The 24,303-nt window shown below is 47.3% G+C and overlaps 1 protein-coding gene across 6 annotated transcripts in view; it reads left to right on the plus strand.

The window, feature by feature from the left end:
- GRAMD1B (GRAM domain containing 1B) overlaps window positions 1–24,303 on the plus strand; it is a 179,728-nt gene that overhangs the window by 29,891 nt on the left and 125,534 nt on the right. For 4 of the 6 annotated variants that reach the window (XM_055306281.1, XM_055306277.1, XM_055306279.1 and 1 more), the window contains exon 2: window positions 19,987–20,064. The exons of 1 other annotated variant lie outside the window; for it this stretch is intronic. Coding sequence is in view for 3 of the 5 variants with exons in the window: in XM_055306277.1 (XP_055162252.1) it covers window positions 19,987–20,064 (78 nt within the window). In the remaining 2 variants the exon portion in view is untranslated. The remainder of the gene's footprint in view (window positions 1–19,986; window positions 20,065–24,303) is intronic. One more of the 6 variants, XM_055306282.1, reaches the window with a different exon arrangement.

The following is a 24,303-nucleotide window of genomic DNA, read 5'->3' on the forward strand; positions in this document are numbered from 1 at the left end:
CGTGTCTCTTAACTTCTTGCTTTAGTTTCCTTTTCTTGAAGGGGAAAAAATTAGACAGGATCCTCTTTCAGGCCCCTTCTTGTATAAGGCTTGGGGCACAATTTTATTATAAGAATTATAGACTCTGATAAAGTGATAAGCTGGAAACAGTAACGATGAAAGGAAGCAAGAGGGCGCCTGGGTGGCTTAGTCAGTTAAGCATCTGCTGCTAGCTCAGGTCATGATGCCAGAGTCCTGGGATCGAGTCCTGCGTCGGGCTCTCTGCTCAGCTGGGAGCCTGCTTCTCCTCCCTCTGCCTGCTGCTCAGCCTACTTGGTCTCTCTCTCTCTCTCTGCCCAATAAATAAATAAAATCTTAAAAAAACAAAAAAAGTACAAGAAGGACAGCCCAGGTGGCTCAGCAGTTTAGCGCCACCTTCAGCCCAGGGCCTGATCCTGGAGACCCGAGATTGAGTCCCACGTCAGGCTTCCTGGAACCTGCTTCTCCCTCTGCCTGTGTCTCTGCCTCTCTCTCTCTCTCCCCCTCTCTGTGTCTCTCATGAATAAATAAATAAAATCTTTAAAAAAAAAAAAAGTAAAAGGAAGCAGGGATCACAAAGAGAGCGCAGAAAGTGAGCCAGGAAGTCACGTGTGGCTCTGCCTGTGAATTGCCTTTCCGGGGACCTAAGCTACAGTTGTTCTCGGGTTGCTGATCTTTCTCTTCTCCCCACTGGGCCCAGCCAGGGCCACCGCCTCTCCCTCCTGGTCCAGTTCACACAATCCCTTCTCTGCCAATGACTTAGTTTCTCTGGGAAGGTTTCTTAAAATCTTACTGAACTTCTGTGCACTTTTAAGTCCAGAGGGGCCTCGGGGATGGTCCAGCACGCTCAGTTCATGTGACAGACGGCCTTGCTGAGGTCCAGGATGGTGATGCTTCTTGCTCTGTCCTGCCCTGTCAGTGGCAGAACCAGAGCTGGACCCCGACTTCTGAGCTCAGTCCGGTGCGACTGCTCTCCTGGACTTGTGCTCTGTTTCCCATGTGCTTATTTTTAATAGATGGGAGTGTGACTTTGTGCTTGACTCCAGGATGAGTGTATATGGATGCTTTGGAGAACCCAGTTGGGGTGCCCCGAAGTCTTTCCGCAACCCACCTTAGCAGCCTTCCGCTCTGACTCTGGGCACAAGGCCTACGGAAGGTTCACTGTACACCTATCGTACCATTAGGTGAGGAAGGTGGGACTGCTGAACTAGTCACAGGTATTCATTACTCACCTCACATGTGTTCTGCACGATGCAGAGTGGTGGGGATGCCAGAGAAGAACACAGCACTGCCTTCGGGTGCGGGCAAGCAGAGGGCCAGGACATTCTAGATTCTCTCTCTCTGGCCTTCTCCCACCACCTGTAGTCAGTCAGGCACCTCCTAAATCTCTCCCTCAGGGGTTCTCCTCCCTTAGCTTGAGCCTTCATCCTCTCTGCTCTTTTGACAGGGCTTCCTATAGGCCTCCCTCTTAATCCTCTGCTTTCTTTGGATAAACAAACATGCCTCTCTCTACAAGTCTTCAGTGCCTCCCTCATCACCTGCAGGATGACATTTAATCCACTTCTGGGACACACAGACTTGGCTGTGTTGCAGACTTGGCTTACCTGTCCGCATTCATCTCTTCCCATCCTGAGCCCCATCCTTCATCTCCCACAGCGTGAGCCTGAGGCCCTTGACTGAGCATAAGACTCTCTCATCAAGTTTTTGTGGGCATGCGCTGATTTCTCCCCATAGAACATGGTCTGCCTAGTAACTTTTTTTTTTTTTTTTTGCCTAGTAACCTTTGGCTTGTCTTTACTGTCATCTCAAATGTGTCCTCCTCTGTGAAGCCCTGTCCAGAGTCCCATGTAGCCCTGAGTGGTCTTTCTCGTGTGTAGGTAGTGTGCAGACACCTTTCCCATCCCACCCTCCTCAAAGAGATTAGCTTATTGTATGTAATCTCATCACTCGATGGAAAGACTCTTCATTTAGAGAGTAAAATTGAGGACAGTATGTATTTTTTTCCTCTTTCATCTTGGTGTTCCCTCACGTGGAGCCTGGCACACAGTAGATGCTCCACAAGTACTTGTTGAATGAGAGGTGTGATGTCACTAAGTACAATTAAAATTAAGCCAAGGGTAGAGTACTATTATCTTTTTTCCCCCAAGAGGGAGGAGTCATTTCAAATGCTGTAGAAATTGTCAGAAAGAAATGAGATTGGAAAGAGGCCACTAGGCGGTCTTTGGTGACATTTGATGAGAGGACAGTTTGTGTAAAGCAATCCAGATGGGAGCCTGAGTGAGGAAGTGAGCAGAGAGGAGTAGCTGCAGCTGGCGGGGTGGGGGGTGGGGGTGGGGGCAGGGGATCACCTGTTTGAGGGGTGGGGAAGTGAAAGGAAAGTGAAAAAAGGTGGGTAGCCTCAACACTTTCAAGTACGATGAAATAAAAAATGATCTGAGCCCGCGCTGGGTGAATATTCACCCTCGTGGGGCAATTGGGCACCACCAGCTCCAACTTAACCTCCAGATGGGGCTGCCTGTCAACCCAAGGTCAGGAATGGGGGCTCTCTGTTGCATTCCACCTCACTCAGGACACCGTGAGAAGCAAATGGACATAAAGAAGAGCTAGAAGCATTTCGGTTTCTTGGTTGTGAGGTTGAATGGTGTCCTCGGTAAGGAAACCTTGAGAGGCCAGGGGTTTTCCTTGCTTCTGGTGGTGCACCCCTACGCCATTTACTGCTGAAATGTGAGTGAAGAGCAGAAAAGATAGAGAACTTTGAGGAATAAGAACACGCAGGGTCTCTATGTATAGGTGAGATACGTCCAGGGTTCCGCTCTGCAGATGGGCAGTTACAGAATGAGAGAGGACCTTGCGCCCCTTATTCCCCCAACTCTGAGTCAGTTCTCCTTAGCCAGTGAGGCGTGGGAATGATCACCTAATGCTCCTGGCCCAGCGGAGCAACACAGACCGTGTGGAGAACGCACCTGGGGGGCTTCAGGCATCGTTGAGTTATAGTCACAGTGATCAGCCCTTGGAGTCAGAGCACATTGGGGTGTTTGGTAACAGAAGAGGGCACACGGCTACTCTTGATATAAAGAAATGGAGAAATAAAGAACAGAATGGAGTTGGAATAAAAAAGCATGTTACTTTCCTCGAGTACCGACTTTGAAGTGAGATGGTATGTGAAAAATGCTTATTGTAGGCAATCGGCACGTGCTGGTTTCCCCCTCCTCTGTGATCGAGCGTTTTGGTGATTCATACTTCTCTTTATACTTTACGCTTCATTCCTAAGCGTACTTCAAGATTCGTGAGGGTAGGGCGAGGTCCCGGGGCACTTTGCTCTCTTGCCTCCTAGTACGGCACCTGGCCCACCCAAAGTCTGCTCTCTCATCCTTTCTCTGTTGGCAGATCGCCGTGCGAAGTGTTCTTTGGATGAGTCTTGAGTGAATGAATCACCTACTTTGGGGATCCTCAAAATCTCTTTTGCATTCTCCTCCGTGTGAGTGGGTCCTAGAGTTGACCTTGAAGAGGGCCAGTTGGAGAGAGGGCAGGAGTGTGATTGTGTGTGTTTCATTAACATTCTCAAAAAAAATAAAAGACTTGTGGATGATTTAACTTGTTTTCTTTCTTTTTCTTCCTTCCTTCCTTCCTTCCTTCCTTCCTTCCTTCCTTCCTTCCTTCCTTCCTTCCTTCCTTCCTTCCTTCCGATTTTGTTTATTCATGAGAGACCCAGAGAGAGAGGCAAAGACACAGGCAGAGGGAGAAGCAGGCTCCATGCAGGGAGCCCGATTGCAGGACTCGATCCCAGGACCCCAGGATCATGCCCTGAGCTGAAGGCACACGCTCAACCACTGAGCCACCCAGGTGTCTCTCAATTTCTCTTTTCTTTTGTTCAGTGTCTTAAATTACCCAGTATTTTGCCTTCTTGCTAATAAAAAGTGCCCACGAGTGTGTACCTTATCCGAACGTTGTCAATGTGCTTGGGGTGGAAGATAAGATGACATGTCCCATGTGAGAAATGGCACCTGGGGACCCAGAGCCGGCTGTTAACTCACATGTCCCACCTGCAGGTCCCGTCAGTGCTGTTTCTTCCCCAGGCCCCTGAGGGCTCTCTGTGAGTTGCCAAATGGCCAAAGTGCTTCACTAGGACTGTTTGTTATTTCTTCTGATTGGAAAAAACCAAGATAATGATTTCACCATAAACCAGTCCCCCCCCCCCACCCAAGAGGGAGGGCCAGTGGAGTTGGATGGGGGATGGATGGGGCTGGGTATGAGCCCGGGAAGGGGGAGGCAGGGAAGCTGAAAGGACTCTTCTTTTTTTTTTTAATATTTTATTTATTTATTCATGATAGGGAGAGAGAGAGGCGGAGACACAGGCAGAGGGAGAAGCAGGCTCCACGCCGGGACCCCGATGTGGGACTCGATCCCGGGACTCCAGGATCGCGCCCTGGGCCAAAGGCAGGTGCTAAACCACTGAGCCACCCAGGGATCCCCCGAAAGGACTCTTCAACAGTACAGTCTGTGGTCTGTCCTTGAGCTTCAGGGGCCGTCCATGGGGCAGTTTGTCTGTGACAGAGTTTCTGGGTAACTGTCCCCTCTTTCATGTGCTTTTTGGGACAATAAGCATTCCCGCTTTCCAGATGCATCAACCTCTCCTCTCCCCTTGGCTTTTTGGGGCAGGACACAAGGCTTTCTTTCCTTTTTTAAGAATTTTATTTGAGAGAGAACAAGCTTCAACAGGGAGAAGGGACAGAGGGAGAAGAAGAAGCAGACTCCCCACTGAGCAAGGAGCGTGATGACATGGGACTCCATCCCAGGACCCCCAGAATCATGACCTGAGCCTTAGACAGATGCTTAACTGACTGAGCTACCCAGGCGCCCCAACACAAGGCTTTCTGTATCTTCCCTACTTCGTTACTTCCAGCACTCCTTTGATTTTTGTTAACTAGAGGGAAACAGGTGGTGACAGAATTAGTTGGGAAGCTGTAGTCATAAAACATCTTGAATACATATTTATTCTTAAATGGACTTGGTCTTTAAAGAAGTAAAATAGATGCATGCCACCTTTTCTTGGGCTTCCGAAATGCTCTTGTGGGTGTTCGCTGGCGATTTCTGGGGAATCAGGTGCCCCAAGCTATTGCAGGTTGGCTCCTGAATCAGGCTACTTCTGCTGCAGCTGGCAGTAGGACCAAGTTGGCACGGCCACCAGGATGGCTTCTTAAACTTCTGTGAAGTGGCCCCCAGGGCACCAGGCCTCCTGCTCCTGCTCTGTGCTGGCCCGTTCCTCCCCTGTCCTGCCCTCACACCTGCAGGGGATGATGGCACTGGCCTCTCCTTTCCCGAAGCTCCCCCATTGGGCTTCTGCCAGCCCTTTACAGGCCTCCTAGAAGTCTCCCCAGGCCTGGCTCTAGCTCGAGGAAGTCTTCCCCTGTCCCTGCACACCTTGCTCTGTCTTGTTTGGCTTCCCTATGGCCTTTTTTCAGAAGCTGGTTGTTGAGACAGTTCTGCTCTTCTCTAGGCATACGTTGTTCAAAAACTTGATATTTCTGTGGTTTCACTTGTGGCCTTGTGACCTCATGGCAGGTGCCATTACCTGGCAACCTGTGCCATTTCACATCAGCACCTGTTGACTGGTCTGGGCAAATGCTTGTCACCTTTTTTTTTTTAATTGAAGTATAATTGACACACAATGTTGTATTAGCTTCATGTCTACACTGTAGTGTACATAACTCTATACGTTAGACTATTCTCTTGTCAGTTCTCATCTCAGTATTTTTGTTGCCTGAAACTTCCCAGATGTTCTTGCTTTGTGGCAGAGCGCTGCCTCCTGCAGGGCAGACTGTTGATGGTTTTATCACAAGGAACACACACTCCTCCCAGGCTCCCTTCTTCCACTGCAATTCAGATCTCCCTCACTCTCATCCCTGAGGTCGGTGGTTCTTGCCACCCGCCCCTTCCCAGCTTTAAGTGAAAGCCAAGGCCAACATTGTCCTGTACTCAAGGGGATAGAAGGTAGAATTCAGGGGCAGCTCACCTGTACCGAAACCCTGTTTTCCTTAGCTTATCACTGCTTTGCTCTTTGACAGGTCAGGTCCCCCTATAAGCCCTTATTTTCTTCACCTTTATTTTATTTATTTATTAGAGAAAGAGAGCACAAGCAGGGGAAGGGCAGAGGGAGAGGGAGAGGCAGACTCCCCACTGAGCAGGGATCCTGATGCAGCTGGATCCCAGGACACTGATGGGCCTGAAGGCAGACACTTAACCCACTGAGCCACCGCTCCTTTTCTTCATCTTTAAAACAGCGATCAGAGTATTTACATTCTTACTTTATGAGGTTGGAAAGATCAGATGTAAGAATGTGCATGGAGGCACTTTGTAGACCAGAAAGCATCGTTCCTGTGGACCTTTATTGTTAGTATTAAATACAACATATTAGAACGCAGTGTCTTGAACACACTGAAAAAAGTAGCGAGTATTTGCCCTAAAGATTTTTTTCTCAGGCAACCAACAGGGTATCCCCAAGTTAAGGGCAGAGCTGTCAGTATCACTAGTGCTAACTTCTCAGGCTTGGATTTGTGGCTCACAGGATGCAGAGCTCTGGGTCTAGGAGGGAAAAAAATAGTGAATTGGGCCTTGACTATGTCAGAGGGAAGAGGCAGCCAGGCTTCTGCGTGGTATGGGACTCAGTGGCCAAGTGGAAGGTGCAGTGATTGAGGTGTGAGGTCATGCAGAAGACACATTTAATGCAGAGGGGACAATGAACACAGTTGGGAGGAGTGAGTGAGCCTGGTTTATTCGGGGAACACAAGTGATTCTATGTCAGCTGCACATTAGCGGCTTAGATGGAGCTCTCTGTAGGGGAAGTTGAGAAGTTGGGAAGAGGAGACTGGTTTCATGTTTCAAGGCCTGTGTGCGAGGCAAGCACCTTGGACTATCTTGTAGGGCGTTAGGGGAAAACGTGAAAGGGTTTTAACCTGGGAAGAGGCGCCTTTAGCCCTGATATAGACGATAACGCAAGGTAGTCCAGGCATTTTGTACTGGGGCCATGCTAGGGCCGGCGAGCATCAGCCAGTTGTGCACGTTGCTCCCCAGCTGTGATGTTAGCTTGAAATTGGTCACACCCAGAATCTTTGCAACACAGAAATTGGCTAATGATGCACACCTGTTTCCTCCTCCCTGGTTGTTAAACACTTATCAGTTCAGTTAAGGGGCCATTTCAAAGATTTACTTATATTTAATTTTTAGAGAAAGAGTGTGTGATACATGTGTACTCAAGAGAGAGTGGCAAGAGGAGTGGTTGGAGCAGAGGGAGAAGGAGAGAGAATCTTAAGCAGGCTACACTATCGGCACCAAACTAGATGCCAGGCTTGATTTCATGACCCTGAGATCATGACCTGAGCTGAAATCAAGAATTAGATGCTTGGGGAGCCTGGGTGGCTCCATTGGTTAAGCATTTGCCTTCAACTGAGGTCATGATCCCGGGGTCCTAGGATTGAGCCCCATGTCCAGCTCCCCACTCAGCAGGCCCTACTTCCCTCTGCCTCTTCCATCCACCTGCTCGTACTCTCTGTCTCTCTCTCCCACAAATAAATAAATAAAATCTTAAAGAAAGGGTTGGACGCTTAGCCAACTGAGCCACCCAGGCACCTCTAAGGGCCATTTCAATAAGGTAGGGACTTTGGTAGTTTGCACACCTGGGATGTGTGTTAAAAATTCTTTAGGCCCCAGCCCAGAACCTCTGCATTAGAATCCAGGGAAAGAGATGGGGTGGGAACCTATCTCTACAAAAGTTGCAGGTGATTCTTACATAGTCTGATACCCGTCGTTGGTCCAGGGGGCCAGGACAGTAGGAAAAGGAAGGAGGGATGTGTATAAAAGATATGTAGAGGTAGGAGCCGCAGAACTCTGTGGCCGATGGGAGGTAGGGAGCGGACGAGAGGGAACTGCCACAACTGCTTCTGAGTTTCCTTGTCTGGACAACTAAGTAGATGGATGGAGGTGCAGGTAGGTGAGCTAAGGAAGGCAGGTAAAGTTCCTTGGTGGGAGAAGTGAGAGTGGGGGGGAGTGGTTTTTTATATGCTGAGAGGGCTCTTGGGAGGCAGGGTTCAGTGATGCCTTCCATGCATTTGGATTCAGGGAACCTGGTGCTTGGTAGAACAGGCGGGTTTGGGATAACACGTGGGTTGTCTTCAACAAGAATTTGGATGAGGTGGTGGTGGGAGAACGTGTAGAGAAGAGAAGGGACTGCTGGGCAGAACTCTAGCGACGACTTTTCAGAGGTTGGTAGAAGGGAAACCAAGAAGAGGTCAAGCAAACAGCAGTTTGGGTATTGATGACTAAAGTAAGTGGTTTCTTGGAGGGAGGGGTTCCTTTAGGTTTTTCCAGCATTTCCAGAAGTCTGATAGAAGCTACATAGCATTTTCAGCATTTTGACTGAAGAGAGTTTGAGGCATGTCATTAGATGTGGACCTGAAGTTCTGAATGGTAGTTATGTGCCTTTTTTTAAAAAAATATTTTTAAAAAGATTTTATTTATTTATTCATGAGAAACAGAGAGAGGCAGAGAAGAGGAGAAGCAGGCTCCATGCAGGGAGCCCAATGCGGGACTCGATCCCAGGACTCCAGGATCATGCCCTGGGCCGAAAGCAGGCACCAAACCGCTGAGCCACCCAGGGATCCCCGTAGTTATGTACCTTTGATTAAAATACACACACACACACACACACACACACACAGGGGAGCCTGGATGGCTCAGTTGGTTAGGCGCCCTACTCTTGATGTCGACTCAGGTCATGATCTCAGGGTCGTGAGATAGAGCCCCACAATGGGCTCTGCACTCAGCATGGAGCCTACTTGGGATTCTCTCTTTCTCTCCCCCCCCTTCTACCCTTCCCCCTTCTTTTCACATGTGTACTCTCTCACGCATGCACATGTCCTCTCTCTCAAAAAAAAAAAAAACTCCAAATTAACTAGGAGATAGTGTTTAGTCAGATATCAGAAAGATATCTTTCCAAATCATGATAGTTGGGGATTTGGTTTAAAGGTTCTCGGTGTGGGGCTCTCTGCCTGTCCTGGGAATGTCTCTGGACTTGCCCCTGTGAGGGGAAGTCAATGGAGAAGGGACTTTAACTCCTCATTTTGAAGTTTAGATGAAGGAACCAGGATCAAGGTGGTTGTCAAAATAAGGTTTTGGGGGATTGCCTGGCTGGCTCAGTCGGTAGAGCACGTGACTGTTGATCTCAGGGTTGTGTGAGTTTGAGCTTTACGTTGGGTATAGAGACTACCAAAAAAAATTTAAGTAAGGTTTTGGGGTTATCTGTGGACGGAATGCCATCTGGTTTGCGTTGGGTTGAGAAATCTTCCTACTTTGTTCTCCAGTATCAAGGCTCTGGATTAGGAAGCAAAGGATGTCCTAAAGGCAGGGAGGTGTCACAGGAGCCTGAAGGGTGGGGGAGGCTGGCCTGTGAGACTCCCCTCCCTAGGGCCTTGACAAGTCATCAGAGACTTCAAGTTCTGGGAAGCATCTTAGTTGGTCACAGTTAACACTGATGAAAGGTTTACCACTAAATGACCTGGTTAATTTGTTTGTTTCTCTTAAGAGGGCCTAAGATTTTGCTGTGAAGCAAAGTAGTGCTTGAGGCCAAGGAAGCTACAAAGGTGTGGGAGCTAGAGAAAAGTGGTGTGTTCCTTAAGAGTGACCAAGAGCATTTGAGCTGACACAAGCTCACAAGCTCTCTTGCCCTCTTTCTGCAGAAGCCATTTGAAGAATATAATGGGGTGAGTATAATTATTTTAATTGTGTGTAGTGAAAGGCCTGGAATTTTATGGTTCAGCAGGCATTAGAGAAAAGAATTAGTGTTTTTCTCTGCCCCCCTCCCCCCAGTAACGCTTGATTATCTGTATTCACAAGAGCCAAGGATGGGCATGTACATTGATTGAAACTCAGGCAATTCAGAAAGAAAGAAACAAAAAAGTTGTAGCCTTGGACCTCAAAATCTTTTTTTCTTTAAGATTTTATTTATTTATTCATGAGAGACACAGAGAGAGGCAGAGACACAGGCAGAGGGAGAAGCAGGCTCCCTGTCAGGGGCCTGATGCAGGACTTGATCCCAGGACTCTGGGATCACGACCTAAGCCTAAGGCAGACACTCAACCACTGAGCCACCCAGGCCCCCCTCAAAATCCTTTTCTATTGACTTTTTGCTCCTAGCGTCTAGTTGGAGAACTACATTCTTTCCTGCCCACCCTCCGATGGAGGCCCTGTGAGGCAGGAAGTATGTCTTTATCATCATCATCATGTTGGATAACTGCGAGTTGGAGCATAACATTGGCAAGGGGTCGGGCAGAGGAGGGTTGGCATTAGAAAGGTTTTCTTAACAGTTGCTACTTTCTTTGGAAATGAATGTCTAGTTCAAGTTGGTATCTCTAGAGCACCAGTGCCTAACACCGTCTGTTAGAAGCTCCTTGAGGTCACAGACCATGCTTTTTACCCTGAATAGGGCCCAGGGTACTCAACACCGGCGTTCAGAACATGTTGAACATTTGGAGGTGGGTGGTAATCTGGGGAGAGGGTGTCATCTGTATGGATTTAGAGAACTTGCTCAGCAGAGGATCTTTCTGGAGTGGCAGGAGTGTTGAGTGGAAATGAAACATAAAATAGGATCTTTGGTCTTGAGTAAGTGACAGTGTGGTCGAAAGCATAGGGAGTTGAGTCCTTAATTATTGTATCCCAAGGAGTGTGCTAATTTTGGGGATAAAAGGTAGGGCAGGGTAATGTAGGACCACAGTGTGGGCCGTGGTCATCAAGGAAGATGTCCCTGAGAAGGTGCTGCTTTTGAAAGATCATGACAGCTATGAGATTGAGTAGCCCAATTCCAGATCCCTTCCTAAGCATTTATGGCTATTAATTTTTACAACATTTCAATGAAAAAGACACTTGTCATCCCCATTTATTTATTTATTTATTTATCATCCCCCATTTTAAAGAGGTCGAAATGGAATAGTTAGAAGATAGGTTAAGATTGGAATGCTGGCAATCTAAAAAACTCAAGAGCCCTCAGGCTTAATCCGAGATGGGATGAATGAAGTAAATCAGGGAGTGCAGAGAAGGATATACCAGGCCCCAGGAGGCCCCTGTCCAGGCCGGGGACGCGTGGGATCCTGCGAGTGGGCATGGGCAGATAGCAGGCAGCTTATTAGGGCTTTTCTTGCTAAACTAAGGGGTTTGAACTTGGTTCTGAAGTTATGGGAAGTCTTTGAGACATTTAAGCCTAAAGAAGAGACACAATCAAGTCTGCATTTCAGGAGGACCATCGGTGTCCAGGATAGACTGGAGGGGGGCCAGATTGGCAAGAGGAAAACCATTAGGAGCCTGTTAAAGTAATCCCTGGGAGGAGTGATGAGAGCTTGAGCAAGACAGTGGCCAAGGAGTGATGAATGGGGAACAGGTCGGACCTGCGGGGTGTCAGGAGATGAAATCTGCAGAATCTGCAGCACTTACAGTGAAATTGAGGTGGAGGTGCCTCTCGAGTTTAAAAAAAAAAAGGAAACAAAACATCAACCAAGTGCTCACTTCGGCAGCATGTATACTGAAAATCACAGCCCAGACCTGAACATCTGATTGGCTTTATTACTGTGGTCTTGAAGCGCGCAGCATTCTAGCTAGCAAGTGGAGCAGCTCTGAGAAGTTGCACAAAATGAAAGGTGTCTCTAGGAAGGCGGGCGGAGTGAGCAGTCCTTAGCGAAAGAAAATATTAATTGAGGCCAGGCCACCTCGTCCAAGGGGAAAGGGAGGGGATCTCATGCAGATTTGGGGGATGAAGAGGCCCAAGCGACTTGACCTCATGGGTGCTGCTCAGCGGAATTCCTGACTGAGCAGGTAAGGCCTCCCATTCCTGGGGGAGCTTGGAACTTGGTTTCAGTGGTGCCATTGTGGACGTGTGACTTTACTTTTTAACACTAAGTTGGAATGAATCCTTACTTGTCCGGTGCCAGGAGGGGAGAAAAAAGAAAAAAAGACGGTAAATTCAGGATTGGCTGTGTTCAGCTTGGGATTCATGTTGGACTCCAGAGAGTTCAGTGCTGATGCAAATGTATGATAGTAACGTTGCATTAAAACAACATTAAATGGGGGGATGGTAACCCCTATTTCTTGGGGCCTTATTATTTGCCCAACCTCTTGTTATGTGTCTTATAGTAGTTAACCTGTTCCATCCTCAAGACGGTTGTCTGGAGTTATTTACAACTTAACAGGTGAAGTGACAGGAATGTAGAGAGAAGTAAATAGGCTGCTCTGAGTTACTCAGATGAGCAGTGGCAAAGCTGGAACTCAAATCCTAGGTCTGATCTGGAAACCTCTGTGCTGATTAAACTTTGCATGTTCTCTATCTGCACTAATATGGAAGCAAATGGCCACATGTAGTTATTGAGTACTTGAAATATGACTGGTATGACTAAGGAACTGAAATTTTAATTAATTTAAATTTAAATAGCCGCATGTGACTAGCCACAGCTCAGTTCTCTGCCCTGCTATCTTTGGGAGTCACCAGTATATCCATCATAGCTGGAGGCTTAGGTGTGGATGAGATTCCCCAGAGACATATTACTGTGGATTTTTCTGTGGGTCACAGGCCTATCTGAGAATCTGGTGAGAGTTATAAATCATCTCCTATGAATATATAATATTATTGCACAGTATTTTGATAAGTAGAGATTCACAAACTCAGGTTCCCCTGGCATAAAGCTGGAAGAGGTAGGAACCCAACAAAATGTAAACTCCTTGAGAATGGAGTATCTCTGTTTTGCTTACTACTCTATACTCCGTGTCGATTTTCCCAAAAATGCCTGGTACGTGGTCAGTATTTGGTAATTTGTTAAACAAGTGGCTGACACAGAAGAGTACGTGAAGTCCCCCCACCCCCCAAAAAAAGAGAAACAAAAATAGGACAAAACCCAAGAACCAGGAGAGGGTGGTGCCGCAGAAGGCAGGAAGGGTGAAGTTTGGAGAGTGGGAATAATCATTGACGTCAGACCTGCCTGGGTGGTCAAATAAGATTAGGACAGGCCACAGCTATCCTTGGCCTGACGGTAACTGAGGTCCTGGTGGATGAAAGAAAAGAGGTGTGAGGGTGCTGTTCAGATTGCAGGGAACTTATTCACAGGTCAGTGGTGAGGAAGTGGAGGCAGTGAGTGTGGAGTCCAGTGGGTCTCAATCCTGGTTGCCCACCAGCATCACTGGGAAGCTTTTAAAAAAAATACGCATTTCTGGGGTGGGTGCCTGGCTAGCTTAGTCGGAAGAGCATGCAACTCTTGATCTTGGTGTCGTGAGTTCCAGCCTCACGTTGGGTATAGAGAGTACTTAAATAAACAAATAAAAATATAAACTTAAAAAAAATACACATTCCTGGATATGTCCAGACTCTGACATGGCAAGTTTTGGGGAAGGGCCAAAGAGTCTGCATAATGAAGCTCCCAGTTTATTCTGACGTGGCGTTGACGAGAAAGTTTGGCGCTCACCAAACGTGTGTTCTTTCAATAAAATATGGTCCTGGAGGAAAGGAAGAGAAAATAAAGGAGTTGAGGGAGAGCTTTCTTCTTTTTTCTTCCTTAAATTTTAAGACAATCAGGAGCATATTTAGAAGCAAAAGAACTCTTAAGCAGAGAAGGATTAGTGTGTTGTAATGAGTTAAAGGATATTTGGCTGAATTCCGAATCCCTGAGTCTGCTGGTCTACCCACCCTGCTGTGCGTTTCCATGGGACCCATGACACAGATGCCGCCCCGGTAACTTTGTAGACAAATGATCAGTCTTCACCCAGAGAGCTATTTTCCAAGTAGTTTTGAGACTGTTTAGGTATGTTGTATAAGAAGCTGGCGATCATTGGCAGTGCCCCAAATCACATCTGTTTACTTAGTGTCTATTATTAGACTTTCCCATATTCATTTGCCAGATGACAAATAAACTATTCTGTGGCGTTCTCACCTGCTTTGCCACCTGCCCTCCTTCCCCGGGTGCACCTTTCCTCCTTACACGGAAATAGAGAATGCCAGAGCCATTTCACAGGTGGCTGTAATTCAGCATGAGTACTCAGCCTTCTCTTTTGTCAGTGACCCTACTTTTCATTCAGGTCACTGGCTCTCAAAACTACCCTAAGCGTCTCTTTTCTTCCTTCTGTGCATGGGATGTTTCGAAATATTTATCTGCCAATCTCACTGAATGTTGAACACAATTGACCTCCGCCATTGATGGTACGCCCACCAAAGCTCAGATATTGCCCAAGACCCTTTCTGTAGATGACTTTTACCATTTCTAATCCTCACTGTCATCATTTAAGGTACATGGTATATACCCATGCCTGACACTTAGAAAAGTTAATTTACCCAGGATCATCCCGCTAAGTAGCAGAGTCAGGACTAGAACTTGTGTTGTCCTGACTCTAAATCCTGAACTCAGATATTGTGATCGGTTGACTCACAACTTAATCCTCAGCACTGTTCTGTAATTTTGGGCAGTGGGGTGGGGGGCGGGGGGCAGGGGAATAGTCTAAAAGAAGATAAGGGACTTGACCAAAGTAGAGGGCCAATGAGAAGAAACAAGGCTAGGGCAAACATAGGTTGGTCTGCGTCTCTGCCCTATTTCTACTATATCCACTGCCTAAAAGAGTTTCTTTCTCCTATTTTTGTTAATCAAAGACATGTATCAATCAAAGCCACCCTGGGTCTTTTGAAGCTTCTAGTAAGCATCAAGTAACATTCTAGATTGCTCTGGTTACAACTAAAAGCAAAGATATTCAGTAGTCTGCACAGCTGTAGTGTAGGTACATGGACGGTTTCCATTAAGCTCTAGAAATAACAGCTTGCCCATCCCTGTACCTGCTTGGAATCCTCTGAATCTCTTGACACTCTCTCCTACTCCCCCCACCCCACCCCCATCCCCACCCAGGCTTTAGGAGGAGTCCATGACCACTTTAGTGTTGTCTGCAAGAGAAAGAGCTGTTTGTACATATGAAGCACCCACTCAGGGAAAGAACCAAACACAGTCTCCCTAGCAGGGAAGCTGTACTTTCCAGAGGACAAAAGGACACCTTCCTGGTGGCTTGTGGGTTCAGCCGGTACTTTTTTGCAAGTGTCCCGGGTTGGGGGAGGGAGAAAAGGAGACCAGGGGAATTGTGGGAATTTACTAGCCTTCCCTTGCAGAGCTTCTTGGTCATAGTCTATGGTTTTCTATCTTCCAGGGTGCGCTTTGGCCTCAAATTACGTGTTTTTCCCAATTTGTGCCCGTGTTACTGGTTTAATATGACCTTTGAGGATAAGCTCCAAACACTAACTTGCTGGTGGAGAATAAAACCAGGATTACAGATCATCTGATTTGCTTCAGCTGGTTTCCCTCAGGAATATTCTGGAATTTAAAGAAGTCGCTTCCCCACTTAGCAACACGCTCTTTCGAAATTTAATTTCAACCGTGATTTTTATCTGAAGCTTGCATTTACAGGAGGAGGGATTTACTTCTTTAGCCGTGGGAGGGGAATAGCAAACAGTTTGCCTGTACAAATTCCCTTCCTTGAGATGTTAAGCGGACTTTGAGTCATCTAGTGCCCAGATCCAAATCCTTGCTCAGAGATGTTGGTTTTTTTTTAAGGTTAGCTCACTGACATTTTTATCTGTTAGTGCCCTCTGCTGGACTTCCTCACAAGTTCTTCTGGACTTGGAGCTCGGAGCCCAGATTGGGCACCGAAGGGCCACTGGAGTCTTCTCTAAAAACAGAGATTTGGGGATGTGGCCTTTGACCTTCTGGCTTTCTGTATCCCTGAACACCCTGCTCTGGTGGTTGTCTTTTGTTCGTGACATCAGAAGACTGTGGATTCCTTTAGGGAATAGGAATGAGCTGTCCGGGTTCCAGGTGGCCTGCATCCTTTGCAAAGGCTCATTTAAGAGAAGAATGGAACGAGTTGATGTGAGAGGGTGAGCCAGCATCTGAATCTCGGGAAGTTCTGCCCCACAACATTATTCCCTGGGGATTGAGTGGAGGAGGGATTTGGTGTCCATCTCACTTCTTTAATACTGTTAGAAAACCAGTTGCAAACATGGGAGGAGGGAGGGCCAGGTCCCTCCTTGGAGCTGTAAGGGAGGAGGGATCCTGTGTACCCTAGGGATCCTGGGCCACATGGATTTATGTGCAGTCTCTCTTGTTCAGCATTCACCTTTTCTGACACGTTCCTCCCAGGCCCGCAGCAGAAGTGTCGGCCACCCGCACCTCATCCATCCTTCTAGGGTTGCCGCACCACAGCGCACAGTGAAAACTTGTGCATCCTTTATGTCCCGGTCTCCTAGCACAGTGCCTGGTATAAGCAAAGTGTTTGGTAAATGGAGCTAAACTAGAATGTCTTTTCCTCCAGTTCTTTTGGTCCTGAGTCTATCTGAATTTCAGGTGTCAGCGCTAAAACCCTTATTTATTCACGAGAGACACACAGAGAGAGGCAGAGACATAGGCAGAGGGAGAAGCAGGCTTATGCGGGACTCCATCCCAGGACCCTGGGATCATGCCCTGAGCCAAAGGCAGACACTCAACCACTGAGCCACCCAGGCGCCACCGCTAAAACCCTTGCTGTGGAAATAATTCCTTCTCGTTCCTTTTTTTTTTTTTTACTAGCCCAGGTGCATGTTATGTCCCAGGAGCATTTAGTATTTACTTCTCAAAGTTATGTTTCTCTACTTTTCAATGTATTTATATTGACTCTTACTTTCCAGATCATAAACACGTTGAGAGCAGGATTCTAACACCTGATTCTCAGCTTTATGGTCCATGAGTCCCAGAACAATGCCTTACACATAATAACCACAGCAGTTATATATAGCAGCTCACATACACCAGGCCCTGCTCTCCGTACTTCACATGTGTTCTTTCTTTAACATCCTCTAATATTTGCAACAGTTTTATAAGGTAAGAACTGTCACTGACATGTATCTCCCCCATTTTGTAGGTAAGGAAAATGACGCTCAATCATTTGCTCAGGGTCATGTAACTAGGAAGTGGAGGAGCTTGGATTCAACCCCAGGCAGCATGTTTGAGAGTCTAGGCTTCATCGTTGCTTCGATGCTTCCTCTTGTTGGCATGTGTACGCATGGAAGGCGTCATATAAATATCTGTTCAGTGCATGCAGGTTGATGTTTCTTGGTTATTTAGAGCCAATAAACAGTTTGAAGGTGATCCATTGTCGCTTTCATCTCCACCATCTGCACTGCTTCCTGAGCAATGGGAAGGCCAAAAGGGGGCACCAGAGGTTGGTTCTATTTTGGTGTCAGACCTGCTGAATGGCTTAGGTTCTGGTTTGGAAGTCAGCATTGCCATCTAGTGGGGCAGCCTGCTAATAGCAGCTCAGGATTATTTTTCTGAAACCCTGGTATGTTGTCCTTTAATTCTGGGAATCCCTTTATTAGCTTAACTTTAAGTTTTGACTGCCAGAGAGAGGGTAGGGTGAGAAGGAAGAACCAGATTCAGTGTGGTCAGCCCTGGTCTCTTCTTGGAAGAGACTGTGATGCTGATCATAGTCATTTGGGTTGGTTGAGTCTCATTGGCTGTTAGTGTGAAACACTAGGCTGCAGGCTCCTTCCCTTCTACTTTGGCTCACATGTGCTGCCCATGGTATAGACCAGTGTTCCAGTCTTTTCTTTTTAAGTTTTTATTTATTTATTCATGAGAGACCCAGAGAGAGAGGAGAGAGGCAGAGGGAGAAGCAGGCTCCATGCAAGGAGCCCGATGTGGGACTTGATCCCGGGTCTCCAGGATCACACCCTGAGCTGAAGACAGATGCTCAACCACTGAGCCACCCAGGCGTCCCTAGTGTTCTTCTCTTAATGCTTGCCCTGTCTGCTCTAGAATTTGAGTTCCAATCAATCCAAACAGTACTCCAGTTGCCTACTGTAGTACAACATGTGTCCCAGGTCATAAAGTAGACAGTTTCTGATGCATTGTAACAAGTTAGTCCCAGGGTAAGAAACCCACAGGTCAACAACATGATAGTTTTGTGATATGGAGTTTTTATTTTATTTTATTTTATTTGAGAGAGAGAGAATGAGGGAGAGTGTGAGAAAGAGAGCACGTGCGTGCATGAGCAGGGGGAGGGGCAGAGGGAGAGGGAGAAGCAGACTCTCTGTTGAGCAGGGAGTCTGATTTGAGGCTCGACAGGGACTCTAGGATCATGACCTGAGCCAGAGGGAGGTGCTTCATCAACTGAGCCACCCAGGAGCCCCTGATAAGGAGTTTTTAATAGACAAGTCTCTGAGACCTTGCAAAGGGTATGATATGATGAGTAGCCCCTCCACAGTGAACAAGTATCAAAAGTGCTATGAGTAGAGTAAATGAAGGAGGTAGACCTGTGTACACACTTTAGTTCTGACAGGCGATTGGAGGCTCTTCTGATTTCTTGTGTATATATGCGTTTGAAAATTTGATACACATTGCTTCTAAGTTTGATAACTTCTTGCAGAAAGAACAGAACGCAAGAGCATGGTTATACCTGTGACCACAGCAAATCAGGTACTGCTTTGATTGAGAGTGTAGAGGCACCAGAGCAAGCTTTGTTCAGAGTTTCAGTCTACGAGGGATCTGGTCTAAGGAATATACTCTGGCGAAATTTGAATTTTTTTATGTTGAACAATCCCTCAGGACAAGGAAACAATTGAGTTATCCTGGAGCCTCAGTTATGGTGACATTTATGGAAATAGGAATTTGCTATTAATGGGATCTGTGCAAAGCTGGGATAAGGGGTGAGATAAATATTTTTAGGCTTTGTGGGTCTAATGATCTCATTACTGGCTTATTCAGCTCTGCCTTAACTATTCAGTCTGCCATTGTAGCAAAACAGCAGCCAGAGCTAATACGTAAATGAGTAGTTGTGGCCACATTCCAATAAAACTTAATTCATGACTCTGAAGTTTGAATTTCATTTGATTCTTCTATGTCATGAGATGTTATTCTTTTTAAATATATATATTTATATTTATTTATTTATTCAGAGAGAGAGATAAAAGAGGCAGGGACACAGGCAGAGGGAGAAGCAGGCTCCATGCGGGGAGCCCGATGTGGGACTTGATCCTGGACCCAGGATCACACCCTGAGCTGAAGGAAGATGCTCAACCGCTGAGCCACCCAGGCGTCCAGAGGTGTTAATCTTGTTTTGACTTTTCCCTCAACCATTTAAAAAAAAAAGCAACCACCACTCTCAAAGAGTTGTAAGAGAGAAAGCCCACAGGCAGCTTCAGATTTGGCCTGGGGGCTATAGTTGGTTGACTTACAGATCCGATGCTTGGATTCCTTAATAACAATAAGAATTATATGTTCATATGTTCAGTTAGTGCCATTAAGATGTTTGAACAGCTTCTCTGAAGTAAGATGAAAGATGGGTGGATTCCACATAACTTCAGTGTAAGCATTTTAAAGAGCTCTCGGCTAAAGCCCTAGAATCATCTTGCCTACATGGCGTCACGGGGAGGGACTCTTCCCTTGTTCCCAGGAAGCAGAGAGGCAGGCCTGGTGACCCCGGCCCCCATGGAGTCTTTCTCCCTACTAGAAATCTCCCCTCTCTCCTGGTAGTGGAAGGGGGGGGGCGGGTGGGGGCATGAGGTGACTGAGTACCTGCATCTAGAGAGTCTCCAATGAGGTTGAAGAAGAATGGCATTGTTACCCTGCCATGCCGATTAAGAGGCCCAAGTCTAGAAAGTGCTGGAAGCATTTGCTCTCTGAGACTACATAGCCAAGGAAGAGTAAGGTAACAAGTCAGGATCTGCCCCAGATGTGGTGGGCGGGGATTGCACCAAATTTGTGTCCTTTCTCATCCCAGTTGCCTGCCTGTACGCTCTGTATCAGCTTACATGGGGAACTTGTGTCTCTTAGATTTTGTAAGCCCCGTTTCTTTGTCAAGCTCTGGAGTCTAGACGGCCTCCCCCAGGGTTGAGAAAGAAATTAACGGTTCATATCCTGTGTCTTTCTTCAGCAGCCAACAGAGTAGCCAGCAGAGCAGCCATGACGATGATTCAAGCAGGTTCCTGAGTCCTCGAGCCCGGGAAGAAAGGTAAGACTCCCCGAGGAGGGAGGGGATGGGGTGAAGTGTTTGAGTACGATCATCCCACTAGCGCTGTGGAGAACTGTGGCCGGGGGGGTGGGGAGGGGGGCACACAGGAGGCTGCTGAACCTCTCTGCTCAGACCCGCCAGGAAGATAGGATGTTCACCCAGGGAGTGAGCAGGTGCAGTGCCAAGGGGCTGCTTCCCAAGGCTGTTGGTGATCAGCAAGGAGCAAAGGCGGCCGGTGGCAAATCGGAGATGCTGGGGAGACCTCAGGGTGGACTCGGCTCGAGGCCCTCTTTAGCGGCTGGGTGTGCTGTGGCTGGGTCCTGAGGACAGCTGCAGGGCCTGGCACCGCATGTGTGGCATCGGATGCCAAGAGAGCACTGAGATTGGAGTGGACCGTGCTATCAGAGGTGAACGAGTGTGGGTAGGCAGGGGGCAGTGAGCGTGGAGAGGCCCCTGCGTGCTCCCCGGAGGACTTGAGGGCTGACTAGCTAAACGCTCAGGGTGTGAGGACCACTGGCCTCTGCTGCACGGAGCGCCCTGCATGGCAGGCACAGGGGTCTGCTGTCGCAAGCGAAGCTCGGGTGCCCGAGAAAGTTGACTGATGTGAACTAAAAAGAGGTCTGGGTTGGCATGCCATGGGGCTCTGCTTTTGGTCTAGTTCTGTTTACCAGTTTTCGTCAACAAACCGGTTGAGAAAGGAGAAGGTACTTTTACATCATTTATCAAACTGACGGCAGACACTCAGCTGAGAAGGAATAGACAAGATCGAGGATGATACGCTCAAGGTTTGGTATTTCAGATGGAACAGTGGGCACAGATACAGTATTTCTTTTTAACGTGCTATTTTATTTATGTTCTGTATATTAGAAGAGTTTCTCAAATGTAGGATTACTGCAGGGAGCCTCCCTTGGCAGGACTTCGTGTGAAAAAGAACTTGGGTTTATTTACCAGCAAAATATGAGTCAATGATATGACAAAGGGACCAAATGATCTCTGAAAGTGTGAGTTCGTTCATTAAACAGAAAAAGATCTCACTGGTTGGTACTACTTCAACCCTATCTGGTGTATCCTGTCCAGTTCTTTGGAAAGAGGTATCAATACATGAAGAGTCCACAAAGAATCGTCGAGATGATAATGTATTATTATAAGGATGGTTGAAGGAAAAGTGGCTTAGCCTGGGAAAGAGAAGGTTTGTGGTGACTATAACGCGACTAGTGAAATATCTTATCTGAAAGCCTAAGAAACAGCCAGAGGCAGAGAGGTCATAGCGAGAAGGATTTCAGCTCAGGATAAGGAAGAAAGTCTGTGATTACAGCAGGACTTCAGTGGAATAGGCCTCGCAAAGTACTGAACCGTCTTCTCCACGGAAACCTTCCAGCAAAAGCTAGGTGGTATGTCACGAGTGGATTCCCTCCTGGGCAAGGGGGGGGATGGGGCTCGGGAATCCTTGTACATTATCTCTTCACATTATGAAGTTGTGTAGTAATGCCCTGGTTCTCCAGTATCAGTTCAGCTCATCAATTCCAACAGAGCAGATAGGAGGCAAGGGGCCCCCAGGGGACAAAGACTAATCATTCTTGTCAAGATGCTTAATCAGTTATGATCTGATGGCAGTTCCCTTTGTCTCTAGTGGCCTACACTCTCTTTTCAGTGCTTTCTGGAATTCATTAACCCTACTCTCGAAATTAGAAGGGGCCACGGAGTTCCCTTGGCACAATTCCCTTCCCTGTGCTTGGGCGTCATACCTCTCCTGGAGTGTCCTGTCCATTTCTGGTCATGATGTCTGTAGTTGGTCTTCATCTATCAGCTCTCTGACTAGCAGCTCCTCAACTCCCTTTTTTTTTTTTAAAAAAAAAAAGGATTTTATTTTATTTGACAGAGCAAGTGAGCACAAGCAGGGGGAGTAGCAGAGGGAGAGGGAGAAGCAGGTTCCCTACTGAGCAGGGAGCTGCAATCTGGGGCTGGATCCGAGGATCCCAGGATCGTGACCTGAGCTGAAGGCAGACACTTAAACCAACTGAGCCACCCAGGTGCCCCTCCTCAACTCCGATTATGTCAGCTGCTCGGGGTGTTCCTAGGAGGGAAGAATAGGTGATGAACTGCAGACTCTTCTTCCCAAGGCAGCTCCATCTCTTACTCTAGGATGTGACTGCTTGTAAACTAGAGGAAGCCCTGCCTCCTGTCCGCTCTTTGGGATTGTATACGGACATACGTTCTATTCCAGCTCCTTCTCTGCCCACTTCCTCAACCAAATGAAATGTTACAAAGGGTTTCCAGTCCAAACCTCTGCCCAGAAAAGTCCTCTAGATGTCTTCCCTTGTCCTTCCCATCCCTGGCCCCCTGACAACCCCCTGATAAACTCTTCAGGGTGGACAGCGGATATAATTTTGCATCAGCTCATCCTGGGCAGTATGGGAAACACAGCTCTGATCAGAAGTATGCTTCCTATGGTGGTCCCTGTGGATCCCTCGCCTCAGAAACTCAGGTCTGATATGTGTTCACCATGGCCATTCGGAATGAAGTCTTGTTTCTCTTCCCATCCAGTTGGTTGTCCTAGAGAGAACAAGTCCCCAGAGTGCTAATTAATCACCAGCCTCGGTTCAGAACAAACCCTAACACTCTGCCCCTAATCCTTCCTCTAATATGTTTTTACCCAATTAAGAGACTCTCTGGGGTGTTTTGGATATTGGTCTGTGTTATCCTGACCTGGGGCAAGCGTGAATCCAGACCCTGGGGAGATTGTCAGCAGTGGTGGGGGGCCGGCTCCTGCTTCTTGCTCTGGGGCCCCCATTTAATGGACAACGCACCCTGCTGGTTATGGCGGCATTTCCTACCCAGGGGAGGCTTTTGTGTGATCTCATTTAGTCTACTCCCCTGGGAGGCCACAGAGCAGGTATTATGGATTGACAGTGGTCAAGGAGGAGGTGGGTAATATGGACCCTCTTCTTGGCTGCTCCTAATCCTCCAAACCACGTGGTCAATTATAGGATGAAGGCTAGTTTCACAGAGCAGGTAAAAAGGAAAAAAAACAAAAACAAAAACACATCGATTTCTTCTGGTTTAAAGATAAAAATTCTAATCCTTAAGTATGATGTACACTTTCAACTGGTTATAACAACACTGGTTTTTCTTTTTCTCTTCTTTCTTTCTTTCTTTTTTCTTTCTTTCTTTCTTCTTTCTTTCTTTCTTTCTTTCTTTCTTTCTTTCTTTCTTCTTCTTTCTTTCTTTCTTTTCTCTTCTTTTCACAAGGTTCAGAATTTAGAGACAGACTAGGGCCCAGTTGTAGTTTAACCAATGTCCACGTGATAGCAAAGGGGGAGATGCCTCCAAAAGGCATCCAAACCTAGGTGCTTCTGAGAGTTTTCCTCCTCATTCACATCAGTGTTGATTCCTGAAGGAGAAAGCCTTTGGAACCATAACAGGGGCCAGCAGTGGGTGGGTGGGTGCAGGGAGGCATTTATTTCCTGGGCAGGCATGCATCAAGAAGAGTTGATTTCAGGAAGAGAAGTAGCTTTCTGGGAAATGAGGATTGTCTCAGAGATAGGAATAATCCCCTTAGGTTTCCAGTAGAAAGAGGAATAGACCCAACTTCTCCAAAAGTCTGTATGTGTGTGCACGTAACTGAATATGGGACATAAATCCATTTTCCTGCGTCTAGGAAAAGCCAGGGAGACACTTAGAAAACACTGGCTCCCAGGGTCAGCCCAAAGTGGACCAATGGTCAGGGTTTCTCATGTTGCCAGATCTTTATTTAGTACATTTGGGTGATGGTAGCAGCTGTCAGACAAAGCCAGAGCTATAGAAAAAGGAGCTGTTTCACTACAGCTGTATTTAATATACAGTATTAGTTTCAACAGAACCTGGTGCTCAGTTGACCAGGAGGCCTTTCAGTGGCAGGAGGATAGAGACCTGGACAGAGCTGGGGTATAACCAAGCGCCAGGTGTAACCAGGCTGTGTGCGTTAACGTATCCATTCCTGTGTGCAGCTGTGTGTGCCCCAAACCTTCGTTAGGTGTCTGCAAGATACTGGGGAGGCTGCTGGAGTCCAGGCTGCAAGATGTATAGAGGCTCAGGGCACCTGGTGGCTCAGTCTGTTGAGTGTCTGACTCTTGGTTTCAGCTCAGGTCATGATCTCAGGGTGTTGATATTGAGCCTCATGTTGGGCTCCAAGCTCAGCCCAGAGTCTGCTTCTCTCCCTCACGTTCTGCCCCTCCCCCTGCTCTGTGCACTTGCCCCCCC

The sequence above is a fragment of the Nyctereutes procyonoides genome, unplaced genomic scaffold (assembly GCF_905146905.1).
Source record: "Nyctereutes procyonoides isolate TBG_1078 unplaced genomic scaffold, NYPRO_anot_genome, whole genome shotgun sequence".
Taxonomy (NCBI): domain Eukaryota; kingdom Metazoa; phylum Chordata; class Mammalia; order Carnivora; family Canidae; genus Nyctereutes; species Nyctereutes procyonoides.